This window comes from Emydura macquarii, unplaced genomic scaffold (assembly GCF_026122565.2).
Source record: "Emydura macquarii macquarii isolate MOO-44397 ecotype Brisbane River unplaced genomic scaffold, CSIRO-AGI_Emac_v2 contig_1305, whole genome shotgun sequence".
In the NCBI taxonomy this organism is placed as follows: Eukaryota; Metazoa; Chordata; order Testudines; family Chelidae; genus Emydura; species Emydura macquarii.
This window is the reverse complement of record NW_027131442.1, coordinates 41,471-67,843: the sequence shown is the minus strand read 5'-3', so window position 1 is coordinate 67,843 and position 26,373 is coordinate 41,471. Positions and strand designations below refer to the sequence as shown.

The 26,373-nt window shown below is 42.9% G+C and overlaps 2 protein-coding genes, 1 long non-coding RNA gene and 1 pseudogene across 3 annotated transcripts; 2 read left to right on the top strand and 2 right to left on the bottom strand.

Moving 5' to 3' along the window:
- The first annotated feature begins 781 nt into the window (after window positions 1–781).
- Window positions 782–1,711, top strand: LOC137154866 (olfactory receptor 4S2-like). Its single transcript, XM_067550711.1, has one exon. The coding sequence runs from the start codon at window positions 782–784 to the stop codon at window positions 1,709–1,711; it is 930 nt and encodes a 309-aa protein (XP_067406812.1).
- Window positions 1,712–10,300: 8,589 nt separating this feature from the next.
- On the top strand, window positions 10,301–11,245 carry LOC137154830 (olfactory receptor 5J3-like). The gene has a single exon (XM_067550681.1). It carries the CDS (start codon window positions 10,301–10,303, stop codon window positions 11,243–11,245), a length of 945 nt encoding a protein of 314 aa, XP_067406782.1.
- A 1,465-nt stretch (window positions 11,246–12,710) lies between these two features.
- Window positions 12,711–26,373, bottom strand: LOC137154769 (uncharacterized). Its single transcript, XR_010920293.1, has 3 exons — window positions 26,281–26,373; window positions 21,162–21,286; window positions 12,711–13,010 (listed from the first exon to the last, which is right to left on the bottom strand). It is a non-coding gene; the product is annotated as an uncharacterized lncRNA (long non-coding RNA).
- Window positions 17,338–18,284, bottom strand: LOC137154767 (olfactory receptor 10T2-like; annotated as a pseudogene).

Sequence of the window (26,373 nt, the reverse complement as noted above, 5' to 3'; positions counted from 1 at the left end):
CATCGATGCAGCGCTACGCCACTTGAGAAGGTAGTCTTAATATGTTGATTTCTGGATCGACTGAGTGGGTCTTCACTGACTGCTCAGTCGATCCAGAGAAATCAATCTGCCGGTGGCGAATTTGCCACTGTCAGTGAAGACATAGCCTTAGGAATATTTATTTTAAAAATTCGGTTACATATATGAATTTTATGGTCCTAAGAGAGATTCCTGATGTTTGTCATGAAACTGATCAGGGACCACTTTTTTAACATTGGCTCCTTAATGAGACATCCCAGTTTCATGTCTTCATGTACAAATTAACACTTTTTAACACTGATGTGCCCAGATACAAAAGTGACAGTTCTGGACATTCGAATTAAGAAAAACTGGGATCCCTGAAAGTACTGAATAAATGCAGTAGAAATGAAATATAATATATGTCATGGAAGGGTTGATGGTGAAGCATAATTAATGTTGAGTTTTTCACTTATATTCAAAGTCTTTGATGATTCATTTCAACCTTTTTCTTGTGCATGACGTATAGAAATAACCCTCCCTAAATTGTCCACACTGATTATTTGAGTATATATCGTTAATATATTTCAGCACCTCAAGTTTAATTCCTACTGCTTGTACAGCTAAATATTAGCCCATTTGTCTTAGTCAAAGTCTACAGTTTAGCCAATGCATTTTTCATATTCATCTCATCATTGGATAATATCCACTTATTCGTGTCCTTGTTTTGTGTCACAGCAGGCGAATTAGCTCTGTGCTGTATACCCATCATTACACTGAGACCATGGAACCTGCACATAATGTGACTGAATTTATCTTCTTGGGACTCACTCAGGATCAGGAATTACAACAAACGTGTTTTGTGCTGTTTTTATTCTTCTATCTGGTTATCATGCTGGGAAATCTCCTTATCATTGTCATTATAAAGCGCAGTGAGTGTCTGAATTCCCCCATGTACTTTTTCCTGAGCTACCTGTCCTTTGTAGACATGTGTTACTCTTCTGTCACAGCCCCAAAGCTCATTGCAGACTTGCTTGTTGAGAGGAAAACCATCTCCTTCGCTGGCTGCATAGCACAGCTGTTTGGTGTCCATTTCTTTGGGTGCACTGAGATCTTTATCCTCACAGTGATGGCTTATGATCGTTATATTGCAATCTGCAAACCCCTCCATTATATGACCATTATGAACAAGCAGCTGTGCAGCTGGATGGTGGTGGCTTCATGGGCAGGGGGGTTTGTGCATTCCATGGTTCAGACTCTCCTGACTGCACAGTTACCATTTTGTGGGCCCAATGAGATCAACCACTACTTCTGCGATGTGCACCCTTTGCTGAAACTGGCCTGCACTGACACTTATATAGTTGGCATTATCGTTGTTGCCAATAGCGGGATGATTTCCCTGAGCTGCTTTGTTGTGCTAGTTGTATCCTACGTCGTCATCTTAGTCTCCTTGAAAACTCGCTCTTCCAAAGGGCGTCTCAAAGCTCTCTCCACCTGCGCCTCCCACATCACAGTAGTGATTTTATTTTTTGGGCCCTGTCTCTTCTTCTATATGCGACCTTCCATCACCTTCTCCGAGGATAAGATGGTCGCTGTGTTCTACACCATTATCACCCCCATGCTGAACCCCTTGATCTACACCCTGAGAAATGAGGAGGTGAAAAATGCCATGAAAAAATTATGGGGCAAAAAAGTGACATTGGGGGTGAAATAAAAAAATGTGATGTGTAGAATGTCTATAGCTCTGCAAAGTCATGGGGGGCATGGAGTGGAATATTAGTATTTGCCAGGAATTTTAGGAAACTCTATCTCTTCGTGCCAGTTTTTCAGGAAACTGTCCAAATGTTTCCCTCTGAATTCAGAGCTGCAAGCTGCCATCTTTCTGCTATTTCTGCCATTGTTTTGTTGTAATAATACTGTTTGTAAGATTATTGAAAAAACACCTATTATATTTTAAGTTATTTTCTCTTCTCTTTGCTCAAAGATTATTAATTATCATGACTTAGTATATAAGACAGTCAATTACTGACTGAAGTTAGGAAGAATTTTTTCCTACAGGCATCTTATTTAATAATTCTCCAATAAATTGTTCCTTTCACCTACTTCTCCTTTCTCCTTCCGGCTTAGTGGTCACTTGCAGACAAAAGAAACAGGGGTAGGGGGATCAGTGATCTGATCTGGTACAGCAATTATGGTAAAATGACCAAAGAGAGAGAACAACCCACATGTGACAGATGTTAGTCATGTTGTTCAATGAACTTATCAAGGTGTTTAGCTCCTAAGTGGATGAGGGCCATATAAACTATATGGAACCTATATGGAATACATTGGAACATATTCATACACTTTAAGCGGAGAAAGGACCGTGAATTCATCTAGCCTGACCTCCTATCTATCACAGGAAGCTAGTCAGAGCTGTAGAACCCCAGCAATTAATTCCTATTTTAACTACAGATTATCTTTTTTTTCTTTTTTCTTTTTTTTTGGGGGGGGGTGGGGGGACTTTTAATCTTGATTGAAAATTTTCCATTGATGGAGAATTCACCACAACATGAGAAAAGTTGTTCCAATGGTTAGTTAGAATACACTAGACATCCTAATGTTTTTTAAATAATACAAATTCCTTGAGTATAATTAAAAAGCTGCTTTCAATGAAGTCCTGCAATGATTTAATAGGTAAATAACTTGGAACAACTTATTACTTCTTATTATTCTTGACAACGTTTTAAGAGGTTCGCCAGAACACCTAGACAGACACGGTTCTGGCACCAGGAGGCTAAGACTAAAAAAATATCTAAGTTAGTTGCTGGGTTCTCAGTATTTTGTTAATCAGGCCAGTTATTTGGGTGACTAAATATGGACCCAGGGCCCTACATTCAACATCCATTTTTAAAAAGAATCTTGACCTTCTTTCTGAATGAAATAACTGTATGAAACTTGTAGCCCTCATTGAGATCTGAACACAGATTGCTGTGTTTAGAGTTGATAGTGATAACCACTGCAGCATCATTAAAGAAGTTCCACTCTTGATTTACAACGCAACATAAATCCTAAGCAAACATTCTTCGAAATTTCTCTCTCTGATCAAAATTTCAGAGAAGAGAATATTGTTACCAAAAGAATGTTGCTTGACCAAAAGATCTTTTAGATCCTCTTGCCATAACTGCAGATATTTGTCTCGCAATTTAACCATTTCGTGTTCCGGTCTCGCCTCATTCATCTGTGTGCGTATTCTGCAGTGAAGTTGTCACCGTTACCATGGAAATAACCATAATGGAATCACTTATAATGACAACATTACAAGAGAACAAAATTCTAAAACCCAAATTGATTGTGAGTGGAATTGACGCTTGTATCATCAAAAGAATTAGTGCCCATTGCCACAGTTCTCCACATCTCCTGCTTGAAAATCAGCTGTTCCTTGCTGAATGTGTCTAAGGGCAGGTCTACATACTGCTTAAGTTGATATAACTTACATTGCTCAGGGAGGTGAAAAATCACCCTACTGAGTGATGCAAGTTACAGTTACCTAAGCGCTATCCATTCCGGCACTATGTCGGACATAGTTTTATCTAGTTCCTCGGTTAATGCCCATGACTGCAATGCCTGCATGATGCGGTGTTGGTACCTGGGTTATCTTGAAAGTTGAATGTATAAAACCCAAAGGAAGGGGAATCCTGGCTTTCAACATGAAAACAGAGACTCCCTGAAGAAATCTGTTCAACAGGGGACTCCATGTTGTCTCCTCTGACCCCAGTGTATGGGAGCTGTCATTCTCACCCTCTTCAGTCCTCCTCTGTCACTTTCCTTTCATCTGCAATTTTCCAAACTCTTTCTTCAAACTCCTGTTCCCATATTCCCCTCAAAATTCCTCATTTCTAGGCCTCCTTGTGCTCTCACCTCACATAGTTTTTACCTTGCTCTTTATTTTTCTGCCATCCTAAATTACATCTGTCTCCAGTTTCACACCTCTACAGCCTCCTTCCTTCACCCACTACATTCTCCTTCCCCCTTTCCCCATATTTATGTAATCCCTGCAGTATCCTTCCCTGTATCCTCCATAGTCATCTGAGTCTTTCAGTGATCCTCACCTCCTCCTCACAGCATAGAGGGCTGCTACATCTCTTAGGGCATTCTGTCCCACGGTAAGCAATGAGAGATGATAGCCATCTTTATTAAAGGCAGTCTCATTGGCATACGCAAAGTCTATCTGGAAATAGCAGTCATTTTGATATCAGGGTGGGCTGTAGCTTCAGTCTCATTGAGAAAGAAGGAAGTGGCGTTTAGCTTGGTCAATCCTAGGTCATATGAAGCTTGGAAAAGGACCCAATATCCTGAGATTGAGTTAAAGCATCTCCAAAGAGAAGCATTTCTATCTTCTTACTTGGCATTGCCCAAAGTGGCACCTGACTCACTACTCCCTCACCACTCGGAGTGCAAAATGTTTTCCTGACACCTGAATCAGGAAAACCAACCAAAAATATCCAAAAATAGTGATTTGGGTGAGTTATACACTTACAGATGCCACAAAGAGCCACTTTGGGCCTCATGTCCATTCAGTGCAAAGGACAACAGATTACACACACACCCCGTCTTGGATACATAGGTTCTGCATTCATCACTTTTATTCCATGTTTTGCCCCACTAAGACCAGGCTTTGAGCAGGCAGCACATATGCTGTGCCAGGAGGTTGGGCTAACTAGATGGCTGGAGCCCGGACAACAACGGAGTGGCTGCAGTGAGCAACAAATGAGATGAGGAGGAACACTGATGCTGTACTGCTTTTCAGAGAGAAGAAAACCAAAGCACATCTTTCCAGAATGGTCATTGAGAAAACATAACAACAGTACCATTGGCCTAGGATGGGTGTTGTTCTTTGCTTTGCTGTGGCAGGTCAATTAGTGGACCTTGATGCAAAGCATGGCCAGGAATTGGCAATCCTGTCCTATGATGGAAACATTTTGGGAATGACTAATGACATTGGCAGGGTGACTCAATCATGTCCCAGTGGACATGGCACAGTAGACCTGGGATAAGATCGTCCCGGGCCTAAGAAGGCAAAGCACCATAGTTGGTGACCACGGTCTCCACCCCAGTACGTGGATAGGTTCCTCCCTTAGCTCCCCTGTTTTCTACTTTGAAATGGGCTTATATCCCCGTCCATCCATTGCTCACCATAATAACTGGGATATTAGGAGTTTACTGAAATCTGCCGGATCCTCATGTAGAGATGAGAAGGAATCCGAACACCAACCATCTGCTTAATCCAATAGCAAATATGGAAGAGTCAAAGTGAACATATTGAAAAGAATCCAGCAAAGAAATAATCTTCCAAATATTCTAATGAATGCTTAAGAATTACAAACATGTTCAGAGCCAATCAGGATCACTTTCATGAACAATTCTGACTTTCGGTTCTGACCCACCAAAAGTGCCTGACAGAAGAAGAAGATACAGACATGGAAGACTTGAACTGTCTGATGTTGCTCACAGCTAATGGCATTGCTGCTCTTGCCACCTATGTAGACCAGCACTTCAGGACCAGAGCCACAAGCACAGATTGGTGGGATCACATCATCATGTGGACCTCAGATGACCAGCAGTGGGTCCAGAACTCTCGCATGACAAAAGTTACATTTATGGAGCTTTGTGAGCAGCTTGTCCCAACCCTCCAGCATTATGATACCCACCTGGGAGTGGCCATGCCAGTTCAGAAGTGGGGAACTACAACAATCTGGAAGCTGGCTACCCCAGACTGCTATGGTCTGTTGCTAACCAGTTTTGTGTTGTCAAGTCAACAGTGGATAAAGTGGTGATGGAGGTTTCTGAGGCTATCAGATGTGTGATTTACCCAATATCCCTGAAGTAATTGCTGGCTTTGAGAGAATGGGATTTCCAAACTGCACCATGGCCAGAGATGGGATATTTACATTAAATATTCTGGGTTCTGTAAATTGTCATTTTTCAATAATGACCAGCCCTAATGATGAGAATGGAGAGCGGGCTCCTGGGCCATTGTGGTGGAGGGGATTCATGAGCAAATATCTCTCTCCTACAGAGCGGTCCACAGGGATTTACAGCGTCAGGGAAAGGCTGGAGGTAAATTTGTGACAGCAACTTGTACGTGGTCTATTGCCAATTTTTCTGCACCAATCCCATGTCCCTCCCACATTTGCTCTTCTTATGATGCCCTCATCATTATAGTGTTAGTGTGGCACAGAGAAACTTCCCTAAACTGGTCACACTAGTGGGCCTTTGGTGACTGGATCGAAAAGGCCTTCTGTGGCAAAAAATAATCCTTCCTCACATTCACTCTGGTCTACTGAGAATCTGCCCACACAGCCACCACACTGATGACCCCCCTCTTCCATGTTTTCATCTTCTCTACCATGCTGAAGATACTCTCCATGAGGGGAAGAACACACCTTTCCTCAGATGTGCCTCCTGGCATTATCCTATTGGATGGCCATGTTAGTACATGTCCATATGCTGAAGTGGTACAGAGGAGTGTCTGTTGCATAAGGTGTCCCATCCTGTGCTCGTGGGAGTCGGTGATGGTGTATCCATTGAGTTCAATGGGCTTTGGGTTGCGGTCAGGGAGAGAATCCCAATTTTGAAACACCTATTCTAAAGCCCTAGTGATAAGGATTGAAAGAAGCTCTGTTCTGGGCGGCAGATGGATTGATTAGGAAGACCCTTGCCAGCAATTCACTCAGGGTGCTGAGCACCCAGCAGCTCACATTGCAGTTAAAGGGGAGATGTAGGATGTTCAGCATCTTTACAAATCAGGCCACTTATTTATGTGCCTAAATATGGACTTTCAAACCTAACTTTAGACACCCAGTTTTGAAAATCTTGTCCCCTATAGGATATAATTTTGAAACATATATCTAGGAAGGGATTATTACGAGAGTGTTGTAGAGGCACGCAGAGATGAATCCAAACTTTGGTAAATACAAATCACTTCTAATTAAAGAATCAGCTTTGTTAATTTGTGGCATGGAGTTTCCTGATTCAAAATGCACCACAATAAGTCTTAATTGCATCTGAGGCACCTGCCTGAGAGTTGGACCTCAGAGAAACATCCAGGGAATCACAGATGGTGACTGAAAGCCATTATAAATATCTCTGCCAGTACAAGGAATAGATTCATTTGAATTCTAAAGGGATGAGCATCCTTCTGCTGCAGGTAGGTTCAGTTGTTATTGATTCCATTGATGCTTGCATAAATCTCTGTCTATTTGAATATCTTCAGTGGCATAATCCAGGCAGAACTTGGAAATGACTTCCTCTCCTCCAAACTTAAAGTATAGCACACCACATTCCAGATGAGTATCATTAATTCATACAGTGTCATTCCAAGATGTTCAATATTATCCTCCTTCCTACATTTTTGCATGCTAGCTTTACATTCCTACGTTTTTGTTGGCTCTTTGATGACTGCCACACTTTGATCAGAGGTCTTAATTGATACAGTGATGCCCAGGTATTGTCTCTGATCTGCTGCAGTTAATTTAGAATCCAGCACTCTGTTCAGTAATTCAAATTATTCCACTCAGCGTACATTACATCACTTTTCACCTGTCCATTCATCTTTTTTCAATCTTGACTAATTTGTCATCCACAAATTTTACGCACTCACTTTTCATGTGTTATTTATTCATAAGAAAATAAGAACATCAGAATGACCATACTGGGTCAGACCAATGGTCCATCTAGCCCAGTATCCTGCCTTCTGACAGTGACTGATGTCAGATGCTTCAAAGGGAATGAAAAGAACAGGACAATTATCAAGTGATCCATCCCCTGTCATCCAGACCCAGCATCTGTCAGTGAGAGGCTTAGGGACACCCAGAGTGTGGAGTTGCATACCTGTCCATCTTGGCTAATAGCCACTGATGGACCTATCCTCCATGAATGTATCTAATTCTTTTTTGAATCCAGTTATAGTTTTGGCCTTCACAACATCCCCCAGCAATAAGTTCCATAGCTTGATTAAGTATTTCCATACTATTAATAAATATTTGAAGGGCAGTGCATTCTAAGTTCAAGCTATAACTCAGATTTTTCCCCTAATCTCCTCCTATCCACACACAAAAATCTGTAGCTCGAGGATTGAAATTTGAGTGATGCTGAAGTTTAAACTGGTTATGCAGTGGTGATGCAGCACTCCAACAACAACTCATCAGATACTAATCCAAACACTCTTTGTAGCTCCAGTACGGTTTTGAAATGTGGTCACTCTTAATCTGGTTGCTGGAGTGCAGTAACTCAAAGGTTCTAACTGTTGTAGTGAAGACAAACTCTAAACATGAAACAAACCCTAGTCTTAAATCTTGGGTGACTCCTAATTAACTTTTTGCCATGATTAAATTGACCATTTATTGCTTCTCTTTATTTCCTTACTCAGTTTCTGATGAATACTTTTCCTCTCACCCTATCTATTTGGTTTCCTAAATATCCTCTTGTGAGAGACTTTGTGAAATGCTTTTGAAAATCTAAATAAATTATGCCAGCTAGTGCGCCTTTATCCACTAATTTGCTGATTCTATCAAACAAGTCTAGTACTGTTATATAGGAGCTATTAGTATTAGATTATTATTATTGATTATAATATAATAGTAGATTAGTGAGCAAAACTGATTGAGAAATGGGGGGGGGGGAGATTTTGAAATAAATACCAGTTTCAAAGAATTATTCATTTTACAGGGTCTAAAATGGACCCATTTTTTATTTATTTGCAAAAACGTTCACAATAGTTTCCATGGAAATTGTTGTGGAAAATTTTCATTGATTGAAGACTGAGTTTTCAGTCAGTGAAAAATTTCTATAACCATTTAGATTAAAAAAATACAATTATGAAAATGTAAAAAAAAAAAAAAAAAAAAAAGATGACAATTTTTTGTGAAAAAAAATATTAAGGAGGGATATTTCTTATAAACTTATCACCGGAAAAATGTTGACCAGCTTTTATTAAGCTTTTATTTATTAAGCAGACATCATTTTTATTTACTTTTTTTTAACAGCAATGGGCTGGTTTGTGCCTATAATATCAAGTTACAATAGATATTTTATCATTTTATTTTAAATTATAATTTCTTTTGATTGAACTGGTATGGAAGTAAGGATCACTACTCTCTGAATACCTTAATTGCTTTTAAAGACAGGTGCTCTGGTCCTCTCCAGTCCTCTGGTAAAGTAGCTGATTTTCAGAGTAATATGTAGCAGTCAAACTGATAAAGTCAAAATGAAACATTTAAAATTTATCAAAACAAAATATTTTGAGAATATTTCATTTCACTAAAAATTTGAGATTTCAACCTATAATCCCAATTTGGGATGAAATGAAATTACAAAATTTCAGAATTTCTTATAGGATGGAAATTTAGGGTTGTTGTTGTTTCTTTTTTTTAACAAGCTTTAGCAATTGAGATAGCATATTTTTATTCGTAGCTCAGCCACTTTGCTTTTAACATCCTTCAAACTCTTCAGTGCATCCTGTCTCTTCCCATTGACTTGCTTTTTAAAGCCCTGACCTTATAAAGACGGGTGCACATGCTTAACTTGATGCATCATTAGTTGTCCCATTTAAATCAATTTTCCTGACCACTGCAGATCAGGTTAGGCACTGTAACCACATGGTTCAGGGCATATGTTACTGCTGTCCTATTTAGTGTGTCTTCAGACATCACTACTGTGTTCCTATATATGTCAAATATCGGTTGAGTTCTTTTGCCATCTTGCTGAACTATTTGCCACAGTTATGTCTTGCGGTAATGAGTTCCAAAGGTTAATTACAATGCTGTATTTTAAATTATTAGCGTTTTACTTTTTTCATTTGACAAGCCCATTTGCACCTGAGCCAGACAAGATGTGTTAAGCAAGACTTTTCAGTTCAGGATTCATGGCCCAAAAGCACTCAACCCTGGGCCTCACTCTGCTCCTGCTAAAGTCTCATCAATGGGAGCAGAGTTAAGTCAATTCCGAGTGCTTTTGATAACCCCACCCTTGGTCGTCACTAAGAATAGGGCAGACTATGGGCCAGATCCTCAGCTACTGTGAATCAGCATCACTCCACTGAGATGAGGGATTTCCAATATCTGACCTAACCCTCTGTGTCTTTTCTCTGGTACATAAGCCATGTCCCAATTGTCCTATTTCCATTATTATGAAGTGCCTCCCTGCTATCACCACCTCTGTTCCTTGGGGATTTCCGGTGCAAAGACATTGTGAATCCATGACTATTTCTCTCATTTTAACCTACAGCTTATACTCCGTGTTGTAAATTCCCCGTATTGACTCCATGGCAGGAGAAAACTGCACTACAGTGACTGAGTTCATTCTCTGGGGATTCACGGATTATTCAGAGCTGCAAGTCATCCTCTTCTTGGTGTTCCTAGTGATCTATGTCATTACACTGGTGGGGAATCTTGGGCTGATCATGTTAATTAGAGTCGTTCCTCGACTCCACACGCCCATGTACTTTTTCCTCTGTAATTTGTCTATTGTTGATCTCTGTTACTCCTCAGCCATTGCCCCCAAGGCACTGCAGAACTTTTTAGCAGAGAGGAAAACGATCCCTTATGCTGGTTGTGCTGCTCAAATGTTCTTCTTCACTACACTAATAACCACAGAGTGTTACCTCCTGGCCGTGATGGCATATGACCGATACGTAGCCATCTGTAATCCACTGCTCTATGCGATTATCATGTCCCCAAGGATCCGTGCCCAGTTGGTGGCTGGGTCATATCTCATTGGGCTCATTGGAGCTTCAGTACAAACAAGTGGTGCATTTCGTTTATCCTACTGCAGCTCCAAAGTCATCAATCATTTCTTTTGCGACGTCCCTGCGGTCGTCAAGCTCTCCTGCTCTCGCACATACATTTCAGAGCTGGTGCTTTTTGTCTTCTCGGTGATTATTGCCATATCCACCATGTCAATCATCCTTGTGTCCTACGTTTACATCCTCTCCACCATCTTAAGGATCCGCTCCACTGAGGGCAGGCACAAAGCCTTCTCCACCTGCACCTCCCACCTGGTAGCGGTCATTGTGTTCTATGGGACAGCCTTTTGTATTTATGTCCTGCCCCAATCTGAGGACTCACTCGAACAAGGCAAAATTGTCTCAGTGTTCTATACTCTGGTGATTCCCATGTTGAACCCTCTGATCTACAGCCTGAGGAACAAGGAGGTGAAGGATGCTCTGCGATCAACCATAAGCCTAAAAACACACTCTAAAATGTTGTGAACCTGATTTTAATAATTATCAAATAATATGTTTCTCCTGGTCTTTGTGACATGGCTTCATCTATCCTCTCTTCTCCTTTCCCAAAACATCTCTTAGCAATCTATGAAACTCTTCGGTGTGCTGCTTCAATTGGTCATGTATATCAGGAAAATTCAGAGCTGACTGAAACCTTTAAAAACATTGTATGGATAATTTATTCAGCAAATGTTGATGTTATTCCTTAAATAAATTATTCAATTAATAGCATTTGCCCAGCTGTGGAGCTGCCAAAATACCACTTAAGTTAATAAAAAGAAGTAGTGTAGTCTAGTGGATTAGGTACTGGGCTGCAAGTCAAGAGACCTAGATTCTATTCCTGACTTTGACCTGCTGTATGACCTTCGGCAAATCTATTTCCCTCTCTCTGCCTTTGCTTATTTAGATTATCAGCAATTCAAGGACTCTCCTGTAATATGTGCTGGTACAATGGGGCCAAAGCCTCAATTAAATGTACTGCCTGGAGCCTCCAACATGGATCCAGCCCCACACTGTGCTGCATGCTGTAGTTGTGCAGATGCATTAAATTTAAGGTGTCCCAAGTAACAAAAATCCCACTGAGCTTGTTACACAAAATTGTTTAGGAAAGTCAGCAAAAGATGGAGACAGATAGACTGGTACAAACTGGATCACTGAGTTAAAGGAACAGACCCTTCCTCTGTAGCATGGGGCACCAGTCACTTGCTGGTGGATTCTCTGTATCTTGACGTGTTTAAACCATGATTTGAGGACTTCAGTAACTGAGTCAGAGGTTAGGGGTCTATTACAGGAGTGGCTGGGTGAGGTTTTGTGGCCTGCGTTGTGCAGGAGGCCAGACTAGATGATCCTAATGGTCCCTTCTGACCTTAAAGTCTATAAGTCTGCGAGGAATCTGGTTAAGTCACGGGTTGGTAGGGTAATGAGCAAAAAGATTTGAGAAACTGGAGGAAATGTTTATAAGTGAATCCAACTAAATGTGCTCTGATTATGTTGCTTATCTGAGAGGGAGGTGTAACTACATGGTAGCAGGGGGACAAGTGGGTTGGAAGGCGTGAGCTTTAACATCATGGCTGCCACCCTCACTGTCCCCTGAAATCCACCATGACACAACTGGGTCTTCATCGTCCTGATCCTGAAATACATCCTGAAGAGACCAAGCCAGAGAGAAGGAACCAGATGCTGTCACCATGGGACACTTGTGTTCCTTCTGTCACCCCCCTCCCTCATGTGACGTTTTCCTTCCCCGCGTTATTTCCTCTCTTTCCTATCCCTTTCCTTTTGCCTCTTTTGCATGAGCATCAGGCTGAGCCACCAACTATATGCCAGTTTATTATTTTAAATAGAGTAACCAGACACTCCAATTTAAACACACTGGATTAGGTAAAGCAGTAAAACAAGTTTATTAATTACAAAGATAGATTTTAAATGCGTACAAGTAATGGGGCATAAAAGTCACAAACGGTTACAAGAAAAATAAAGATAAAACATTTACTAATGCCTAATGTAACAAATTATGTTAGATTCAAACAAAATTTCTCACCACAGGCTCCAGCAGATTACTGATCAAACACTCAGTTCTGGACCCCTCTGCCCGTGTCCAACAGCTCTTTTCCTTTATCTTCTTAGGAGAGATGCCAGAGACAGACAGGGAGAGAGAGGATGGGAGTATTGGGGTGCCTGCACCTTCTTTTTATAGTCCTGGTCCCCCCTTTGAGAAGCATTTTCAGCTTGGAGCAAGGTGACAGGCAATCTGGTGAAGAAAAGCAACGCCATATTGTTTCTTTGCTAAAATGTCAATTTTTTTGTCCCTGCTCCTTTCCATTCCAAAGAATGGCCACTTAGCCAGCTTAACACAGTTTCCTGAGGCATCAGCTTGCCCTTTGTCTCTGAGGAAGTGACTTAGCCACTCCCCAGACTTAACTGGGAAACATATGTAGGAATGCATTGTGGCATCCCCCAGAGACAGAGCCGGAGGGATGGCGTGAGAAGCCTGAGTGGACCAAACCAGACCCAGCAGCTAAGTCTGCGTGGCTACCAGGGAACCGAGCCACAATAGGACTGCCCGGCCAGCCCAATCAGCAGCCACGGGGCGGAGCCCCCATAAGAAGGGGCGGTATAAAAGCACGGCCCCAGAGCTCAGTCAGAAAAAGACTGCCGCCGGAGACAGATGTGCTGCCCCACCGGCAGAGGCCTAGGCCGGTGCAGAGCTGCCAAACAAGCCCAGCCCCAACCGCGCCTGGAGACTGGGTAGGGCCTTCCCAGAGCTGGACTAGGCAACCCGGCCAGAGAGACTGAGCCGAGGTACCGGGACCCCAGGACTGGGCCAAGCCACCGGAGCCCCGGGACTGGGCCGAGACCCCGGAGCAACCCGGGTGGAGGATACCCCCTGAGGCCGGACAGGACCCGGAGGAGCTGCCGGCTGCTGAGCCCCCTGAGTTGGGAACGGACCTGGAGGAGCTGCCAGAAGCCGAGCCCCTCCCCACGCCAAACGATCTAGAGGAACTGCCCCTCGAAGAGGAGCTCCTCGCATTGCTGCCCGTGGACAAGGAGGGACTGATGGGCCAACCCCAGCCGGAGAACCCCTGCGATACCGAGGAGACAGGTACTGGGGCCAGCGGGGAGGAAGTAGCCCAGGGGCAGCCATAGCTTCTGGCTGAATCTGAGGCCTAGTCGGTGTGTTGCGGTGGGAGCCCTGCCGACCCAGTGGCAACCACTTTTGCCACTGCTAGGGCCCTGGGCTAGGAGGCAGTGGAGACGGGTGGGCTTGCGTCCCCCTCCGCCCCCCTTTTCCTAGCCACCCCGAGGAGAGCTTCCTGCTCCCTACCACTCCAGAGAGCGAACCCACTGCTGACTTGCTCACTCACCCTGCCTGAGGGCCCGAGCGCTAAACTGCTTGCTCACCCTGCCTAACGGTTAGAACAATCGACTACTCGCTCGCTCGCCCTGCCTAAGGGCCAGGGCGATAAACTGCTTACTCACCCTACCTAAGGGGTAGAGCAACCGACTGCTTGCTCGTCGAAAGTGAACCAATTCCCCTTGTGTAGGAAGGTGCTGTGTCCTCCCCCGGAGACAGAGCCTGAGGGAGGAGCCCAGCAACCAGGCCAGCGAGGACAACCCGGTAACACATACTTCAGTCATCATTTCAGCTTATGTTCATAACTTTACATATAGTGTTGCTATGTGCATTTTGCCATGATATTACTGATCAACAAGTTATGAATTTTTAAATAATATCTCACAATGTATACCTTGTTCAAACACTATTACAATAGCATGTGTGGTGCGAACACAGGTATATTCTGCCACATGCCCCATGCATCTGAATGGCATGTTAACTTCAGGACACAGTGCTCTGGGAGCCCCGCCAATCCCATCCCAGCAAGGCACTGTGTGTGGCAGGAACAGAGGAGTGCAGTTGACTTCCTTCCATCAAAACCAGATACACCAGAGCTGATAGAGTAAGTACTCGGGGAGTCCCCTGCCATCACCCCTTCATCTCCAGGGGTAGAGGAAACTACCAAAGAGGAGGGATGGACAGACATAATGCTACTCCTGAGTAATAAAATGCATTATCACTGCCTTTCTGGAAGGGGATAGCACCTCTGCCATCACCATTCCAAGTTGGGAGTTAGTTTACAAGGAGGAGGATGGGGGGAGCATGCCATGATGTTCCTAGGGCCATAAACTGCCTTTAATCTCACCCTGAACTTTTTTTTAATAATAATTTGAAGTTATTTTTTCAGTTTTGTAGTGGCATAAGCAAATACCATAGGCCCTGGTCCTCAGTTCTCATAAGTAAAGTAATGCACTGGGAAAACACTGGCAGCAGGGACCTTTAAGAGATTATTTTCCTTTATAGTGTTTACATGTGAGGAAGGGGTTGTGGTGTAATACTAAAGGGGAGAATTTTAGCAAACCACCAGGTGCTTATGTCACTGCCAACCATTGAGATGAGCTATTAGTTATTTTGCTTATTGCTTTTTTCTAGGAGTAGTCATTTAGCCTATTTTCTTTTGTGTTACCTAGTTCAGCCAAGGCAGAGCCAGAAGGGAAGACAGGTGAACATGACGCTCTGTGATCTTTTGAACCTGGATTTCGATGCCCTTTTATGTGCAGGGCTGAAAAGCAGGCAGTCAGCACACTTGCCAGACTAACTGCTTGAAACCAGATAACAGTATCCTGTTTTGACATTCCTTGTAACCTTCGCCTTTGCTTGACAGTTATGTCCATTTGATCAGCAGTGCAAAACTTTTGATTGGCATGTTATTGTAACTTTTGGGATATAAAAGGGGAATTGGGAGTCTGGGTCAGCGGATCGCTTCATGGACACATTTGGAAGGATCTCCCAGCAGAGACAGAAGGACTGGCCATCCAGAAATCTGTGACTGATTCACCTGATGACTGCCCAAAGACTGCCTCAGACTTGTGTGGGTAATTATTAAGTTTTGGGGCACTTTAATCACCTATTGTATTTGAATGTACTTAAGACTAATAAGTGAAGACTTATTTGGTTTGGTCTTGTCTTTGTCAGGCATATAGCAGGCGGATGTACTGTGTTTCCTTTGGTTTATTTCCTGATACCGACTCGCAGAGACTAAAAATTACTGGGTCGAGGAACCCTGGGTAAGAATATCAGCAATTATCTGGAGAAGAGGGGGAAGGGCAGGGGATCTATTGACTTAAAACTGGAACTGGTCAAAAAATGGGGAAAGGTTTTCACAAAAAATTTCATCCCTTTTTTCCTGTGGCAAAAAACCACCAGCTCTACTTAAAACACAGCAATTGTGCAGCCTCCTCCCCTGAGATACAAAATTCTGATAACTCCATTCCACCAAAGAGCTGTATATTTGGGAGAAGAGGTACTGAGCTGTCTTTGCTTTAGATTGATTATAAGACTAGGAGTCAGGAACTTCTCCATTGCCACTGACTGGCTGTAATAACACTTTGCACTTATACACAAAGATGATAAAAAATGGGAGAAAAAAATATTGTTTGGCAGAAGTCACCATTGACGCTGTTGTACATAGTTTCAGTTCTTTTTCTTAGGCATGGTCTACACTGACCAGCAAATTTGTTGGCAGTGGATGGGAGGTAAGCAAGCTACATAGAGTAGGTTGCGTAACTTACATCGACTTCCTAACTTCTGTTCTACGTGCTGTCTACACTACTCTGCGCCGACAGGAAATGCGTACCTGTCGACAGAGCACTATGCTTTTTCTGGAGGTGGTTTTAATAGATCAGCTTCTGGATCAATTGAACATGTCTTCACTGCCACTCAATCAAACCAGATAAATCGATCTGACGGTGGCAAATTTGCCTTAGGGTATGTCTACACCACAGCTGGAAGGTGTAACTTCCGTCTCAGGTAGACATACCCAGACTATCTCTGATCAAGCCAGCATGCTAAAAGTAGAAGTGTAGTCATGACATCACTAGAGGTTATGCCCAAGTATATGCCTAGGGTTTCAAATGAGATCATACTCAGGACAGCTAACCCATCCTGCTGTTCACACTGCCATGGCTACATTTCTATTTTTATCACACTAGCTTGATCAGAGCTAGAAGGGGTATGTCTACCCTAACTGGAAATTATACCTCTAATGCCAGTATAAATATCCTCTTAGTGTGCAAGTAAGTTTAGACTCTTGAGGAAACATGCTGTGTTGTTTTCTTTGGGTAAAGTAAGGCTTTGATTGTAAAGACAGTTTTGGGGGATTGGGAGTTGTGTGAGTAGCAGGAGAGTTTACTGTCTGTCTTGGTCTCTGATTAGAGTCAATTTTTGAGGCAGAGTTGCTCTCTGGGACCTGGGCATTGGTGTTGAGATGAGATGAGATTCTGGGAAGAAGAGATTGCCCTGCATGCTGTTTGACCATCTCATTTCAGGATTGGTATATATGTGTGGTTTCAGAAGAAGAGGCAACAATATTATTTTATTGTCCATTATTTATACTGAGCCACAGGCACTCTTGATGCCTGGACAAACAAAAAGACAAGGTCGCTGTCTTGAAGACCATGCAATGTACAATACTGTAACCATGCAGAATTCATAGATTTATTGGAACTGCCCACATTTGCAACTTTTCACATTTTTTTAGAAAGAAATGTGTTGGCAGTTAATTTCCTTAGGGCTGATTTAACTTCCCTGTTTCTCAGACTATAAACCATGGGGTTCAGCATAGGGCTTAACAAGATATAAGACAAGGCCATCAGCGTGTCCTCATCTGGGGAAGAGGTTGATTTGGGTATTAAATATACAAAACACGCACAGCCAAAGTGTGCGATAACAATGATGATGTGGGAGGCGCAGGTGGACATGGTCTTGCACCTCCCCGTGACAGAGCGGATCTTCAGGATCGCAGAGAGGATATAGATATAAGAGATGATTATTCCCGTGAAGGTGCCTAGGAAAACAAAGGCACACAGAACAACAACGGCAGTCCCCATGATATGATTATCACCACACGCCAGTCTCAGAACGGGCAAGATATCACAGAAGAAATGTCTGATGGCATTGGGCCCGCAGAAGGGCAAACCAAATATAAGGGAACTGATGCCTAGTGCTATGAGAACCTGTCACGCATGAAACAGTGACCAGCTTAGCGCAAACCCTCCTGTTAATCACGATTGGGTATTACAGCGGGTTACATATGGCCACATAGCGATCATAGGCCATGACGGAGAGCAGGAAACAATTTGTGCCTCCCAGACCAAAGAAGTAGAACATTTGAGCAGCGCATCCCAGGAAAGAAATCATATGGTTTTCCAGCAGCAAATTCACCAGTAGCTTGAGGATGACAGCCAATGCGGTGCAAGTTTCTGGGAAGGACAAAGCAAAGAGGAGGAAGTACATGGGGGTGTGGAGGCTCCGATCAACCCTGATGGCTGCCATGATGGTGATGTTGGAAGCCAGGATTATCACGTACACCAGGGAGAAAACCAGGAAAAGCAGAACCTGCAGCTCTTTCAGACTGGAGAATCCCAGCAGGAGAAACTAAGACACAGTGCTTTCATTTCCTCTGGCCATGATTGAGACAAAGCATCTAAACTCAAGGGGAAAAAAGGAAACAAAAGATCCTAGGAGCTATACAACCACGTCAGAATCACTTCCATTAGCTTTAATGCAGCCTAAGACATGACTGAATGACTGGTGTAAAGGAACTAAAACAAACCCAAGACTGCTGATTTTTTTTTTGATTTTTTTTTTATTTTAGTCATTTCTTAGATATTACAGTGGGAGAAGCCATTTAAGGAGCTGGGTAGGTTGACTGATTTATTGATTGATTTGTAAAAGTTACAGTAGTAACATTAGCTTTGGCTGCAGTATGCTCTGTTTCCATGGAACTGTTACAGTATGGACCATGGCAATGTGAGTTTATCCCGAGCTATTTCCCCAACCTGACTCCGCTTTGTTTCAGAAGGGTCACTTCTAGAGGGACCAAGACTTCATGGACTATTTATGATTAATTATTATGATTGTTATTTATTATTGGTATTGTGGTAGCAACTAGAATCCCTATCATAAACCAGAATCCCGTTGTCCTAGGCACTGTACAAACACAGAAAAAAAAAAGTGCGTGCCCCAAAAACTTACACTTTAGGTATAAGAGAAGAGACAGCAGGTGGATACAGACTGATAGATGGGTGGTACAAGGAAGCAATAAGATGATAAGCAGTGGCCACAGCACACCATCTGCCTAGCTATGATCAACGTTTTTGTAGTCATCAGAGAAGAGGAGAGTTTTATTTAGTCCTTTTACTCTCTGTTGCAAGTGTCCCCAAGATGGGTAATGTACGCCACTCATAAGGGGTGTTGTTATTACCAAAGGATATGTCTAGGAATTATTTTGGGGAAGTTCTCTGTCCTGTGTTATACAGGAGATCAGTCTAGATGATCGCAATGATCCCTTCTGGCCTTGGAATCTATGAAACTCTGGGGGGGAAAAATGATGATGTGGGCACCTGTCTATTAACAGCTGGGTAGAACATAGAACTGGGAGTTAGCAGACCTAATTTCTGTTCCAAGCTCTGCCACTAGCTTTCTACATGGCCATGGGAAAGACACTTCACCTCCCCCATCTGTAAAACAGGGACAATTATACTCACAGGCCTTTGTCAAGCACTTTGAGATCTATGTGTGAACCGTTACACACATTCTAAACGTTATTAGCAAAATGCTGCAGATGTAGAGGCAGAGAGGTATGAAAAAAAAAATGAACTTTGAAATCTATTGATGAAAAGCGTCATGTAAAAGCTAGATATTAATATCATCAGAATCATCATCCAATCTCTCCTTGAAACCCCAGCTATGACACTAGGAGAGTTACCCGTTGTTTGCTACGTAGCTCTCTCAGGGTGTCTACGCTGCAATAAAATACCTGCAGCACTGAGTTTCAGAGCCTGGGTCCTTGGACCCAGGCTTGTGGGGATCCGACTTTGGGGCTAAAAACGGCTGGAGCCCGGGCTGTGAAGGCAAGGGGGAGAAAGTCTCAGAATCTGGGCTCCAGCCTAAGCCTGAATATCTACACTACTATTTTTAGCCCTGCAGCTCAAGCCCCATGAGCCCAAGTCAATGGACCCAGGCTCTGAGACCAGTGATGTGGGTTTTTCTTTGCAGTGCAGACATATCCTAAGATACTTATACAGTGCCAGTCATTGCTGATGATGGTTGCAGGAACAGGTTCCTCTGAACTATTGCTGAAAACCCTTTAACCGTTAGACAGCACAAAACAATTCTCAACTCCGTTTGCAGAGAGACACCAAGACCATCCCTCCAACTTCCCAACAAAATCAGACTCTGCTGGGTAAAAAAAGATATGCTTCTCTATAACTCGTACATCTCAAGGGGGAAACAAGACTATTAATGCACTAGGTGCAGCTCCCATGCACAGCAACATAAATCCAGAGGAACTCAGCAATTTCAGTGGCACCACCATGGGTTCACACCAGTCTGAGTGCTATCACATTTTGGCTGCATCAGGAAAAATTCTACTTGTGAAGGACTCACTGCATCAACCAAGACATTCCAGGCACTATACTTCCTGGTACTGCACTTCTAATACTGTATCCCCACCAGGCACCTGCAGGGCACCCATATAGATTAAATAGTCACCCTTTCCTGTGTTCCATCCTTCTTATTGGGTGGAACAGGAGGCTATTCTTTTTCCTGGAATAGGGGAATGTTGGGGCAGGCACGATGCTTTCCTGTAATGATTTCTGAATTAAGACACCCTGAAAAATGCTGATAAAAACTCAGTTTCAATAGTTCTTTAATAGAGATAGATAGATAGATAGATAGATAGATAGATAGATAGATAGATAATGTATTAGAGCTAGTAGAAAACATTTCCAATAGATAATTTTCCATCAAAAAATGCCGTTTTGTCAAAATTAGTGGGGAAAAAATTAGAAGACGTCTATAAAGGCTGAAATGAAAGATTTCAATCTTATTGGAATGGGATGTTTTCAGTTTTCTTTTCAAACTATTTTTTTCAGTTTGAAATTTATTTTAATTTTGTTTTATATTATAATATAATAAAATTAAAATGTAGAAATTGGAATGAATCAGTTTGAGTTTATTGAAACGGAACAATTTGATTGGACTGAAACTATTTTTTCCTCAAAAATTTCATTTCATGGGAATTTTTTTTTTTTTGTGGGGGGGAAGGGGGGATCTTTTTCTCTTTATTTTCCTATTTGGAATGAAAACTAATGTCAAAATGTCAGAATTTCCCATGGAATGGAAAGTCTGAATTCCTACCAACTCTTTTATACCCTTCTATCTCTCTATTATTGAGATAATAGCTAGACAGACAGATCACTATGCATTTGCATGACATTTAAAATGCATCTATTAGTTTTTTTTATTTCAACATCTAATTAAAGCCATCAGCAGGTAACATACCTGTAGCACCAGGAAAGAGACTCCAAAAGGATCAGTGCTTAGAGAAGTTAATATTGGGTTTTGACCACCTCTTGGGATGTGATCCCCTTTTGCTTCCCTCAGCTCCGAATCCAGGCCAGGTGCTCCTGAAGCAATTAAAGGGAATTTATAATCCATCCATGTGCATTTGGAATCATGTGGGTTGAGATGGAAACATTTACATTTGAAGTTGACTTTTGGTACAGGTGATGCATTGATCAATACTCATGAAATACTGGAATCTGACTGTTCCAGGTCTGTGTAAGGCTCTCATGGCTCCCTTTACCTTCTATATAAAGGAGAAACATTTTAAAGATTAAAAGTGAGTAAAGCGCTGAGGGGTTCTGCACTGACGGCCCTGGGGAATGGAGTCCTCAGGGTAGGTCCAGCCAATGGCACTGCATCTACCTTTCATAGTTCAGGGCAACTGCACCTGTGTTTCCCCTCCATGTCCCAACAAGGGCATTGTAATAGATTGGGCCTATTTTAGAGCGTCCTGTCAGATCAAGATTTATTCTGCCAGGTCAGCTCGCTTCCTGGGGTAAGACTATACTGTGCTTTCTCAAGGAATCCAGGGCAGTTGTGTTCAGCTGAGGTAATTTCTTTGACTGAAACTGCTTAATAAACACAATCCCACCCCATTCGGATTCTTTCTTCAAAGTTGGGGCAAGCATAGCAGCCTCCTCCCCAAATCAGTCTCTCACCCCCAATACTTCGCATAACAAGATTTCCTGACTCTTACCCCCAGAGTCTCAGCCCTCCAGGACTCCCTGGATAGTCTCTCCTCTTGTCCGTTGGGTTTCTGGACCAGTTCCTCTCCACGGTAACTCCAGTGGCAGTCTATTGGGAGTCCTAGTCCCTCTTTTATAAGGGTCAGCTATTTAAGTTCTACCTGTTTTCTCAGGGGCAGGGGGTAGGCAAATCAGGCAGCCAGGCCAGCTCCCGGCCTCTGAGCCCCAAAGAATGCTATCCTTTACTCCTTCACAGGCACCCAGTCGCAAAGCTCCCCAACCTTTGCCTCTCTTGGGTGGAGATACACAACCCTCTCCCTTGTGACTGGGGTGTTCCCAGGCTGCACGTCTCTGCCTATACTGTGAATTTCCCAGTGCAGACAGGTTGCCCCAGGATGTGTAATTGCTACACTTATAAGTACCACACACGTCTTTCTATGCAAGCCTATTTTATTCCTAAGATAAAAAACACTAGGTTTACCAGAATTCATTCGCATCCTAACATGGATTCTGGCAGGCCCAGTCCCATTTATTATAAAGCTTCATGACATTTTTAGTCCATCTCATGATATGCATGGGACCTAATTTATTATTTTTAAACAGTTGCCATTAGCCACACTGTATATATGAGGGATCAGATCCTCAACCAGCATAAATCAGCATCAGTGGTGTTATGATGGCATATGCCAGCTGTGGGTCTGGCCCAAGATGTCATTCAGTCAAAAACTCAGTTCACAGCAGCTAGCATTTTTCCAGGCATTTACAAATTCACAAAGAATTCCGCAGTTATTAAAAGGACAGACACTATCTCACGCAGGCTGATGGGCAGCTGTTCTCTGACATCAGAGTTGTAATGTTATACCCCTTGGTGGATTGTTGGCAATGGGAATTGAAGACCTCTGGATCTTAATTCAGGAGCCTTGACAACATGAGCTAAAAGACTCCTCCTCTGTTAGCCAAGTGTGTAGCAGGTTTATCAACCAATGTGACCTAGCAAACACTAGAGGGAGACAGAGCACTACACTGAGCAGCTATACTTCTGAAGCATAGCTTAGAAATGGACCTTTGTGAATAAATAAACCTGAAGAAATTCTGTGCACCTTTGGGGTTGTGAAGGTCAAAAAGCCACACAGAGATGAAGAAGCTGCTGACATCCATGGAGAATGAGCCCTACACTCTAGGGCTATTTTAGGAAGACCTCAGTTAAGTAACAACCAAAATTGTGATGGTGGAACCACCAAGGATCAGCTGCAAATCAGGCAGGTTAGGGCACAAACAGGGAATCCCAGACATAGACAGAGCCCTCCTTTCTATTAACTTTGACAGTGAGCTTCTTGTCCTTTGCAGTAAACTTTGTGGAGTTCTAGTGTAATAGGTACTCAGTCTATTCAGATTACCAAAGAGAAGGTGGAATGGTGACTTGAGCACTGTGTATAGATACTAACACATAGACAAGATATTTGACCGTGGAACAGATACTTTGCTGATAAAGTCATCATATGTTTCAATGGCTGTAGATTGAAGTTGGACAAATTAAAGCTTGAAATAAGACACAATTACCTAGAAGTGAGGGTAATTAAACATTGGAAAAGCTCCCCTGGAAAGGTGGTAGACTCACCATCACTTGGAGTTTTTAAAATGAGATTAGCTATCTTTCTGAAAGACATGCTTTAATCCAGTTTGTGGGAGTAATTTTGTGGCCTGTGTGTATAGGAGGTCAGAGAAGATGATCATGGTAGTCCCTTCTGGCCTTAGAATCTATGAATCTGTGATGGAGTTTGCAGCCCATACACTATGGTTAAAGGAGTGGTGAAGAAGTATTGGGACAAGAAGGCCCTGCCCCTCAACAGTTTCCAGGCATGCTACCCACAGAGGACCTGTTTAAAAGGGAGCTCTTCTGGCTGGTTGGGGAAAGACACCTCCCCCCCAGTAATACGTTTTCTTGAAAGTTGAGTTGTTGGTTCCAATTGTTGTCAGCTAAGAGATTTAGAAACCCAACTTCCATTGAATCCCAACAGAGATTTGGACTCCTAACTCCTTCAAGCATCTCTGAAAATCCTAGCACTAGTTCCTAATGTTCAGGTATTTATATCACCACGCATCCACCCAAGAAACCACATAGTAAAAAATGGCACTGGCTGGGACACTTGTAAGCAGACTTGACACAGGTGCCAAAGAGTGGGAGAATGAACTCTCCTGATGATTCCTTTATCAAGAAATCAGCCATCTGCACAGGCAGCTGCTATTCTGGAAAGCAGAGGTGATGTATCATGTGACTGAGGACACAACAAATGCACACACCGTGCTTGCTCCCAAGGACTTACATTGGTTCTTTCTTGTTCTGTTGTTTTCTTAATCGAACATAAAGGTCATTCAGACATTTGGTTTCTCTGTGTATAAGGTAAATATATATTCCCTACTGGGCATGAATGAACTAGTTCCAATTTCCCCCCTCAAAACAAACCATTGCTTCCCCCCACAGACCCATCCTCGTCTTCTAGCCCCAAATTCAGACATGAGTTTGTTTAAGAATCTGAATCATTCACATATATTTTCATGCCTTAGTGTTTTTAGTGTCCAGCTGAGACCAGGAGTAGAGGTACTGGGAATCTTATGAGAAGGTGGGAGTTTGCCACCCACTTTTTGCTCACTGTCCAGCCCAGTGTTAGAGATTGCACATGTTTGATTTGCACGGAAAAGCTTTGGATGCTTAAACAAAACTGACATACATTCTGAGAGCCAAAGGCTGGCCTGGCTCTATGGGGTCATTCAGACATAAGGGGGAGCATGACCCCACAGGTATGAACCGAAGTTAGGGGAACACTATGGGAAAAGCTGGGGCTGCACAGCTGATTCATTTCATCCCTCTGCACAGGTGGGTGGGATGTATACAGAGCATTGGCTCTTCCTTTATGTCACAATGTTCCAGTGCAGGTGAGGTAATTTATCTGCTGTAGCACCCAGATCACAATTCAATCACCTCCTCCTGGGTTGGGATAGTAAAGCATTGCCCTCGCAGCAGAACTGGTTGTCAGAGCAGAATCTAGTCCTGAACCTTTAGATAATACACAATGTCCTGAGCCATCCGTTCCACACACCCTGGAGCCATCTTGGAAACAGAATCTTAGCAGTGAAAATCTCCATATTCCACTCCCACTGCTTTCAATCATTCAGCCTCAGTGAGCTATGGACATCCTGGGACCAATTACCTACATGTACCACAGCGTCCTCACACAGTGTTATACAAATACTTTCTCTGAAAATATACTTGGCCCCAGCAATATGAATATAGCTGAGGCTCCTTCTTCTACTCACCTCCCTGAACTTGGAGAGACTTAAGGAATTAGGTCCCAAAGAATATAAATAATTCCCCTGCCCTTCATCCAGACACAAATCTCATGCAGTCATCACAAATTACTGATCCTTACGCAGGTAGGTTTGCTCTGTCTACGTGTAACACTAGCAGGGGAAAAAAGACTTAAAAAAAGCATATATTACTGTGAGCAGAATGAAAAATCTAATAATCCCCTGGAAAATTGCTTTGAAGATATAGTTTTGACCTATAAAGTCCTAACTGGTCTAAGAACTGCTTATGGAGGAAATTACCCCAGCCTGACTGCTGAAGCATGTACATCCAGAATGTAAGGAGCAGCCTTACAGATGTCTCTCCCCCTCTTGACTGGGGTTTTCCCAGACTGCACACTTCCCTACCTACACTGTGAATTCCCCAGCAAGCCGGACTGTGTAAGCCAGCCTGCTTTACTTTTCTTCTCAGAGATAAAAAACAGTGTAATTGCCACAGCTTTGTGTGACTATGCAGCTCTTTCTAAGCAAGCAAATTTATTCTTAAGGGGAAAGCATTATAAAGAAAACATGTTAAAAAAAATAAAAGAATCTCCATGCATGCTAATAAGCTCGCCAGAGATCTCCCCAACTTGCAAGGGCTCTGTATGCTGAACAGTCCTTCAAACCCTGTCATCAAGGGGTTTTTCTCTGGTCACAAGTTCATAACACCTTTTGCTCAGAACAAAAACACACAGACTAGACCACATCCTTCCAAACCTTCCCAGGAAAGATTGGGGCAGCCCTTGGATGGAAGGTCCTGACTGTTTGGAAAACTAGAAGGAAGGCTCTGAGTCTGATTTAACTAAGGCTATTTAACCAAAAACCCTTTCTGTGGCCATTGGGCCTTGAAGAATCCAGTTTGAACTAGTACACATGAGCCTTTCCCCAGGTGGTGGTAGCAGCTCCACAGAGGTGTTACAACATGAGTAAATTTGCCTTTACCACCCATTCTTAATTATTGGAGGGCTGTGGTCCCCTTCTCCCCCAGGAATTACATACAATTCCTAGCACACAATGATACATACATTTAATGAGGGCTGAAGAGGCCATAGAGACTGAGCTCTCCTCTGCCCCTTCTCTGGGGGGGGTTACACAGATGCCTCCAAACTCCTTTTCCC

What these genes read in the sequence shown, in the direction of transcription:
- LOC137154866 (XM_067550711.1), top strand. Translation starts at nt 782, where the DNA reads ATGGAACCTGCACATAATGTGACTGAATTTATCTTCTTGGGACTCACT.
- LOC137154830 (XM_067550681.1), top strand. Translation starts at nt 10,301, where the DNA reads ATGGCAGGAGAAAACTGCACTACAGTGACTGAGTTCATTCTCTGGGGA.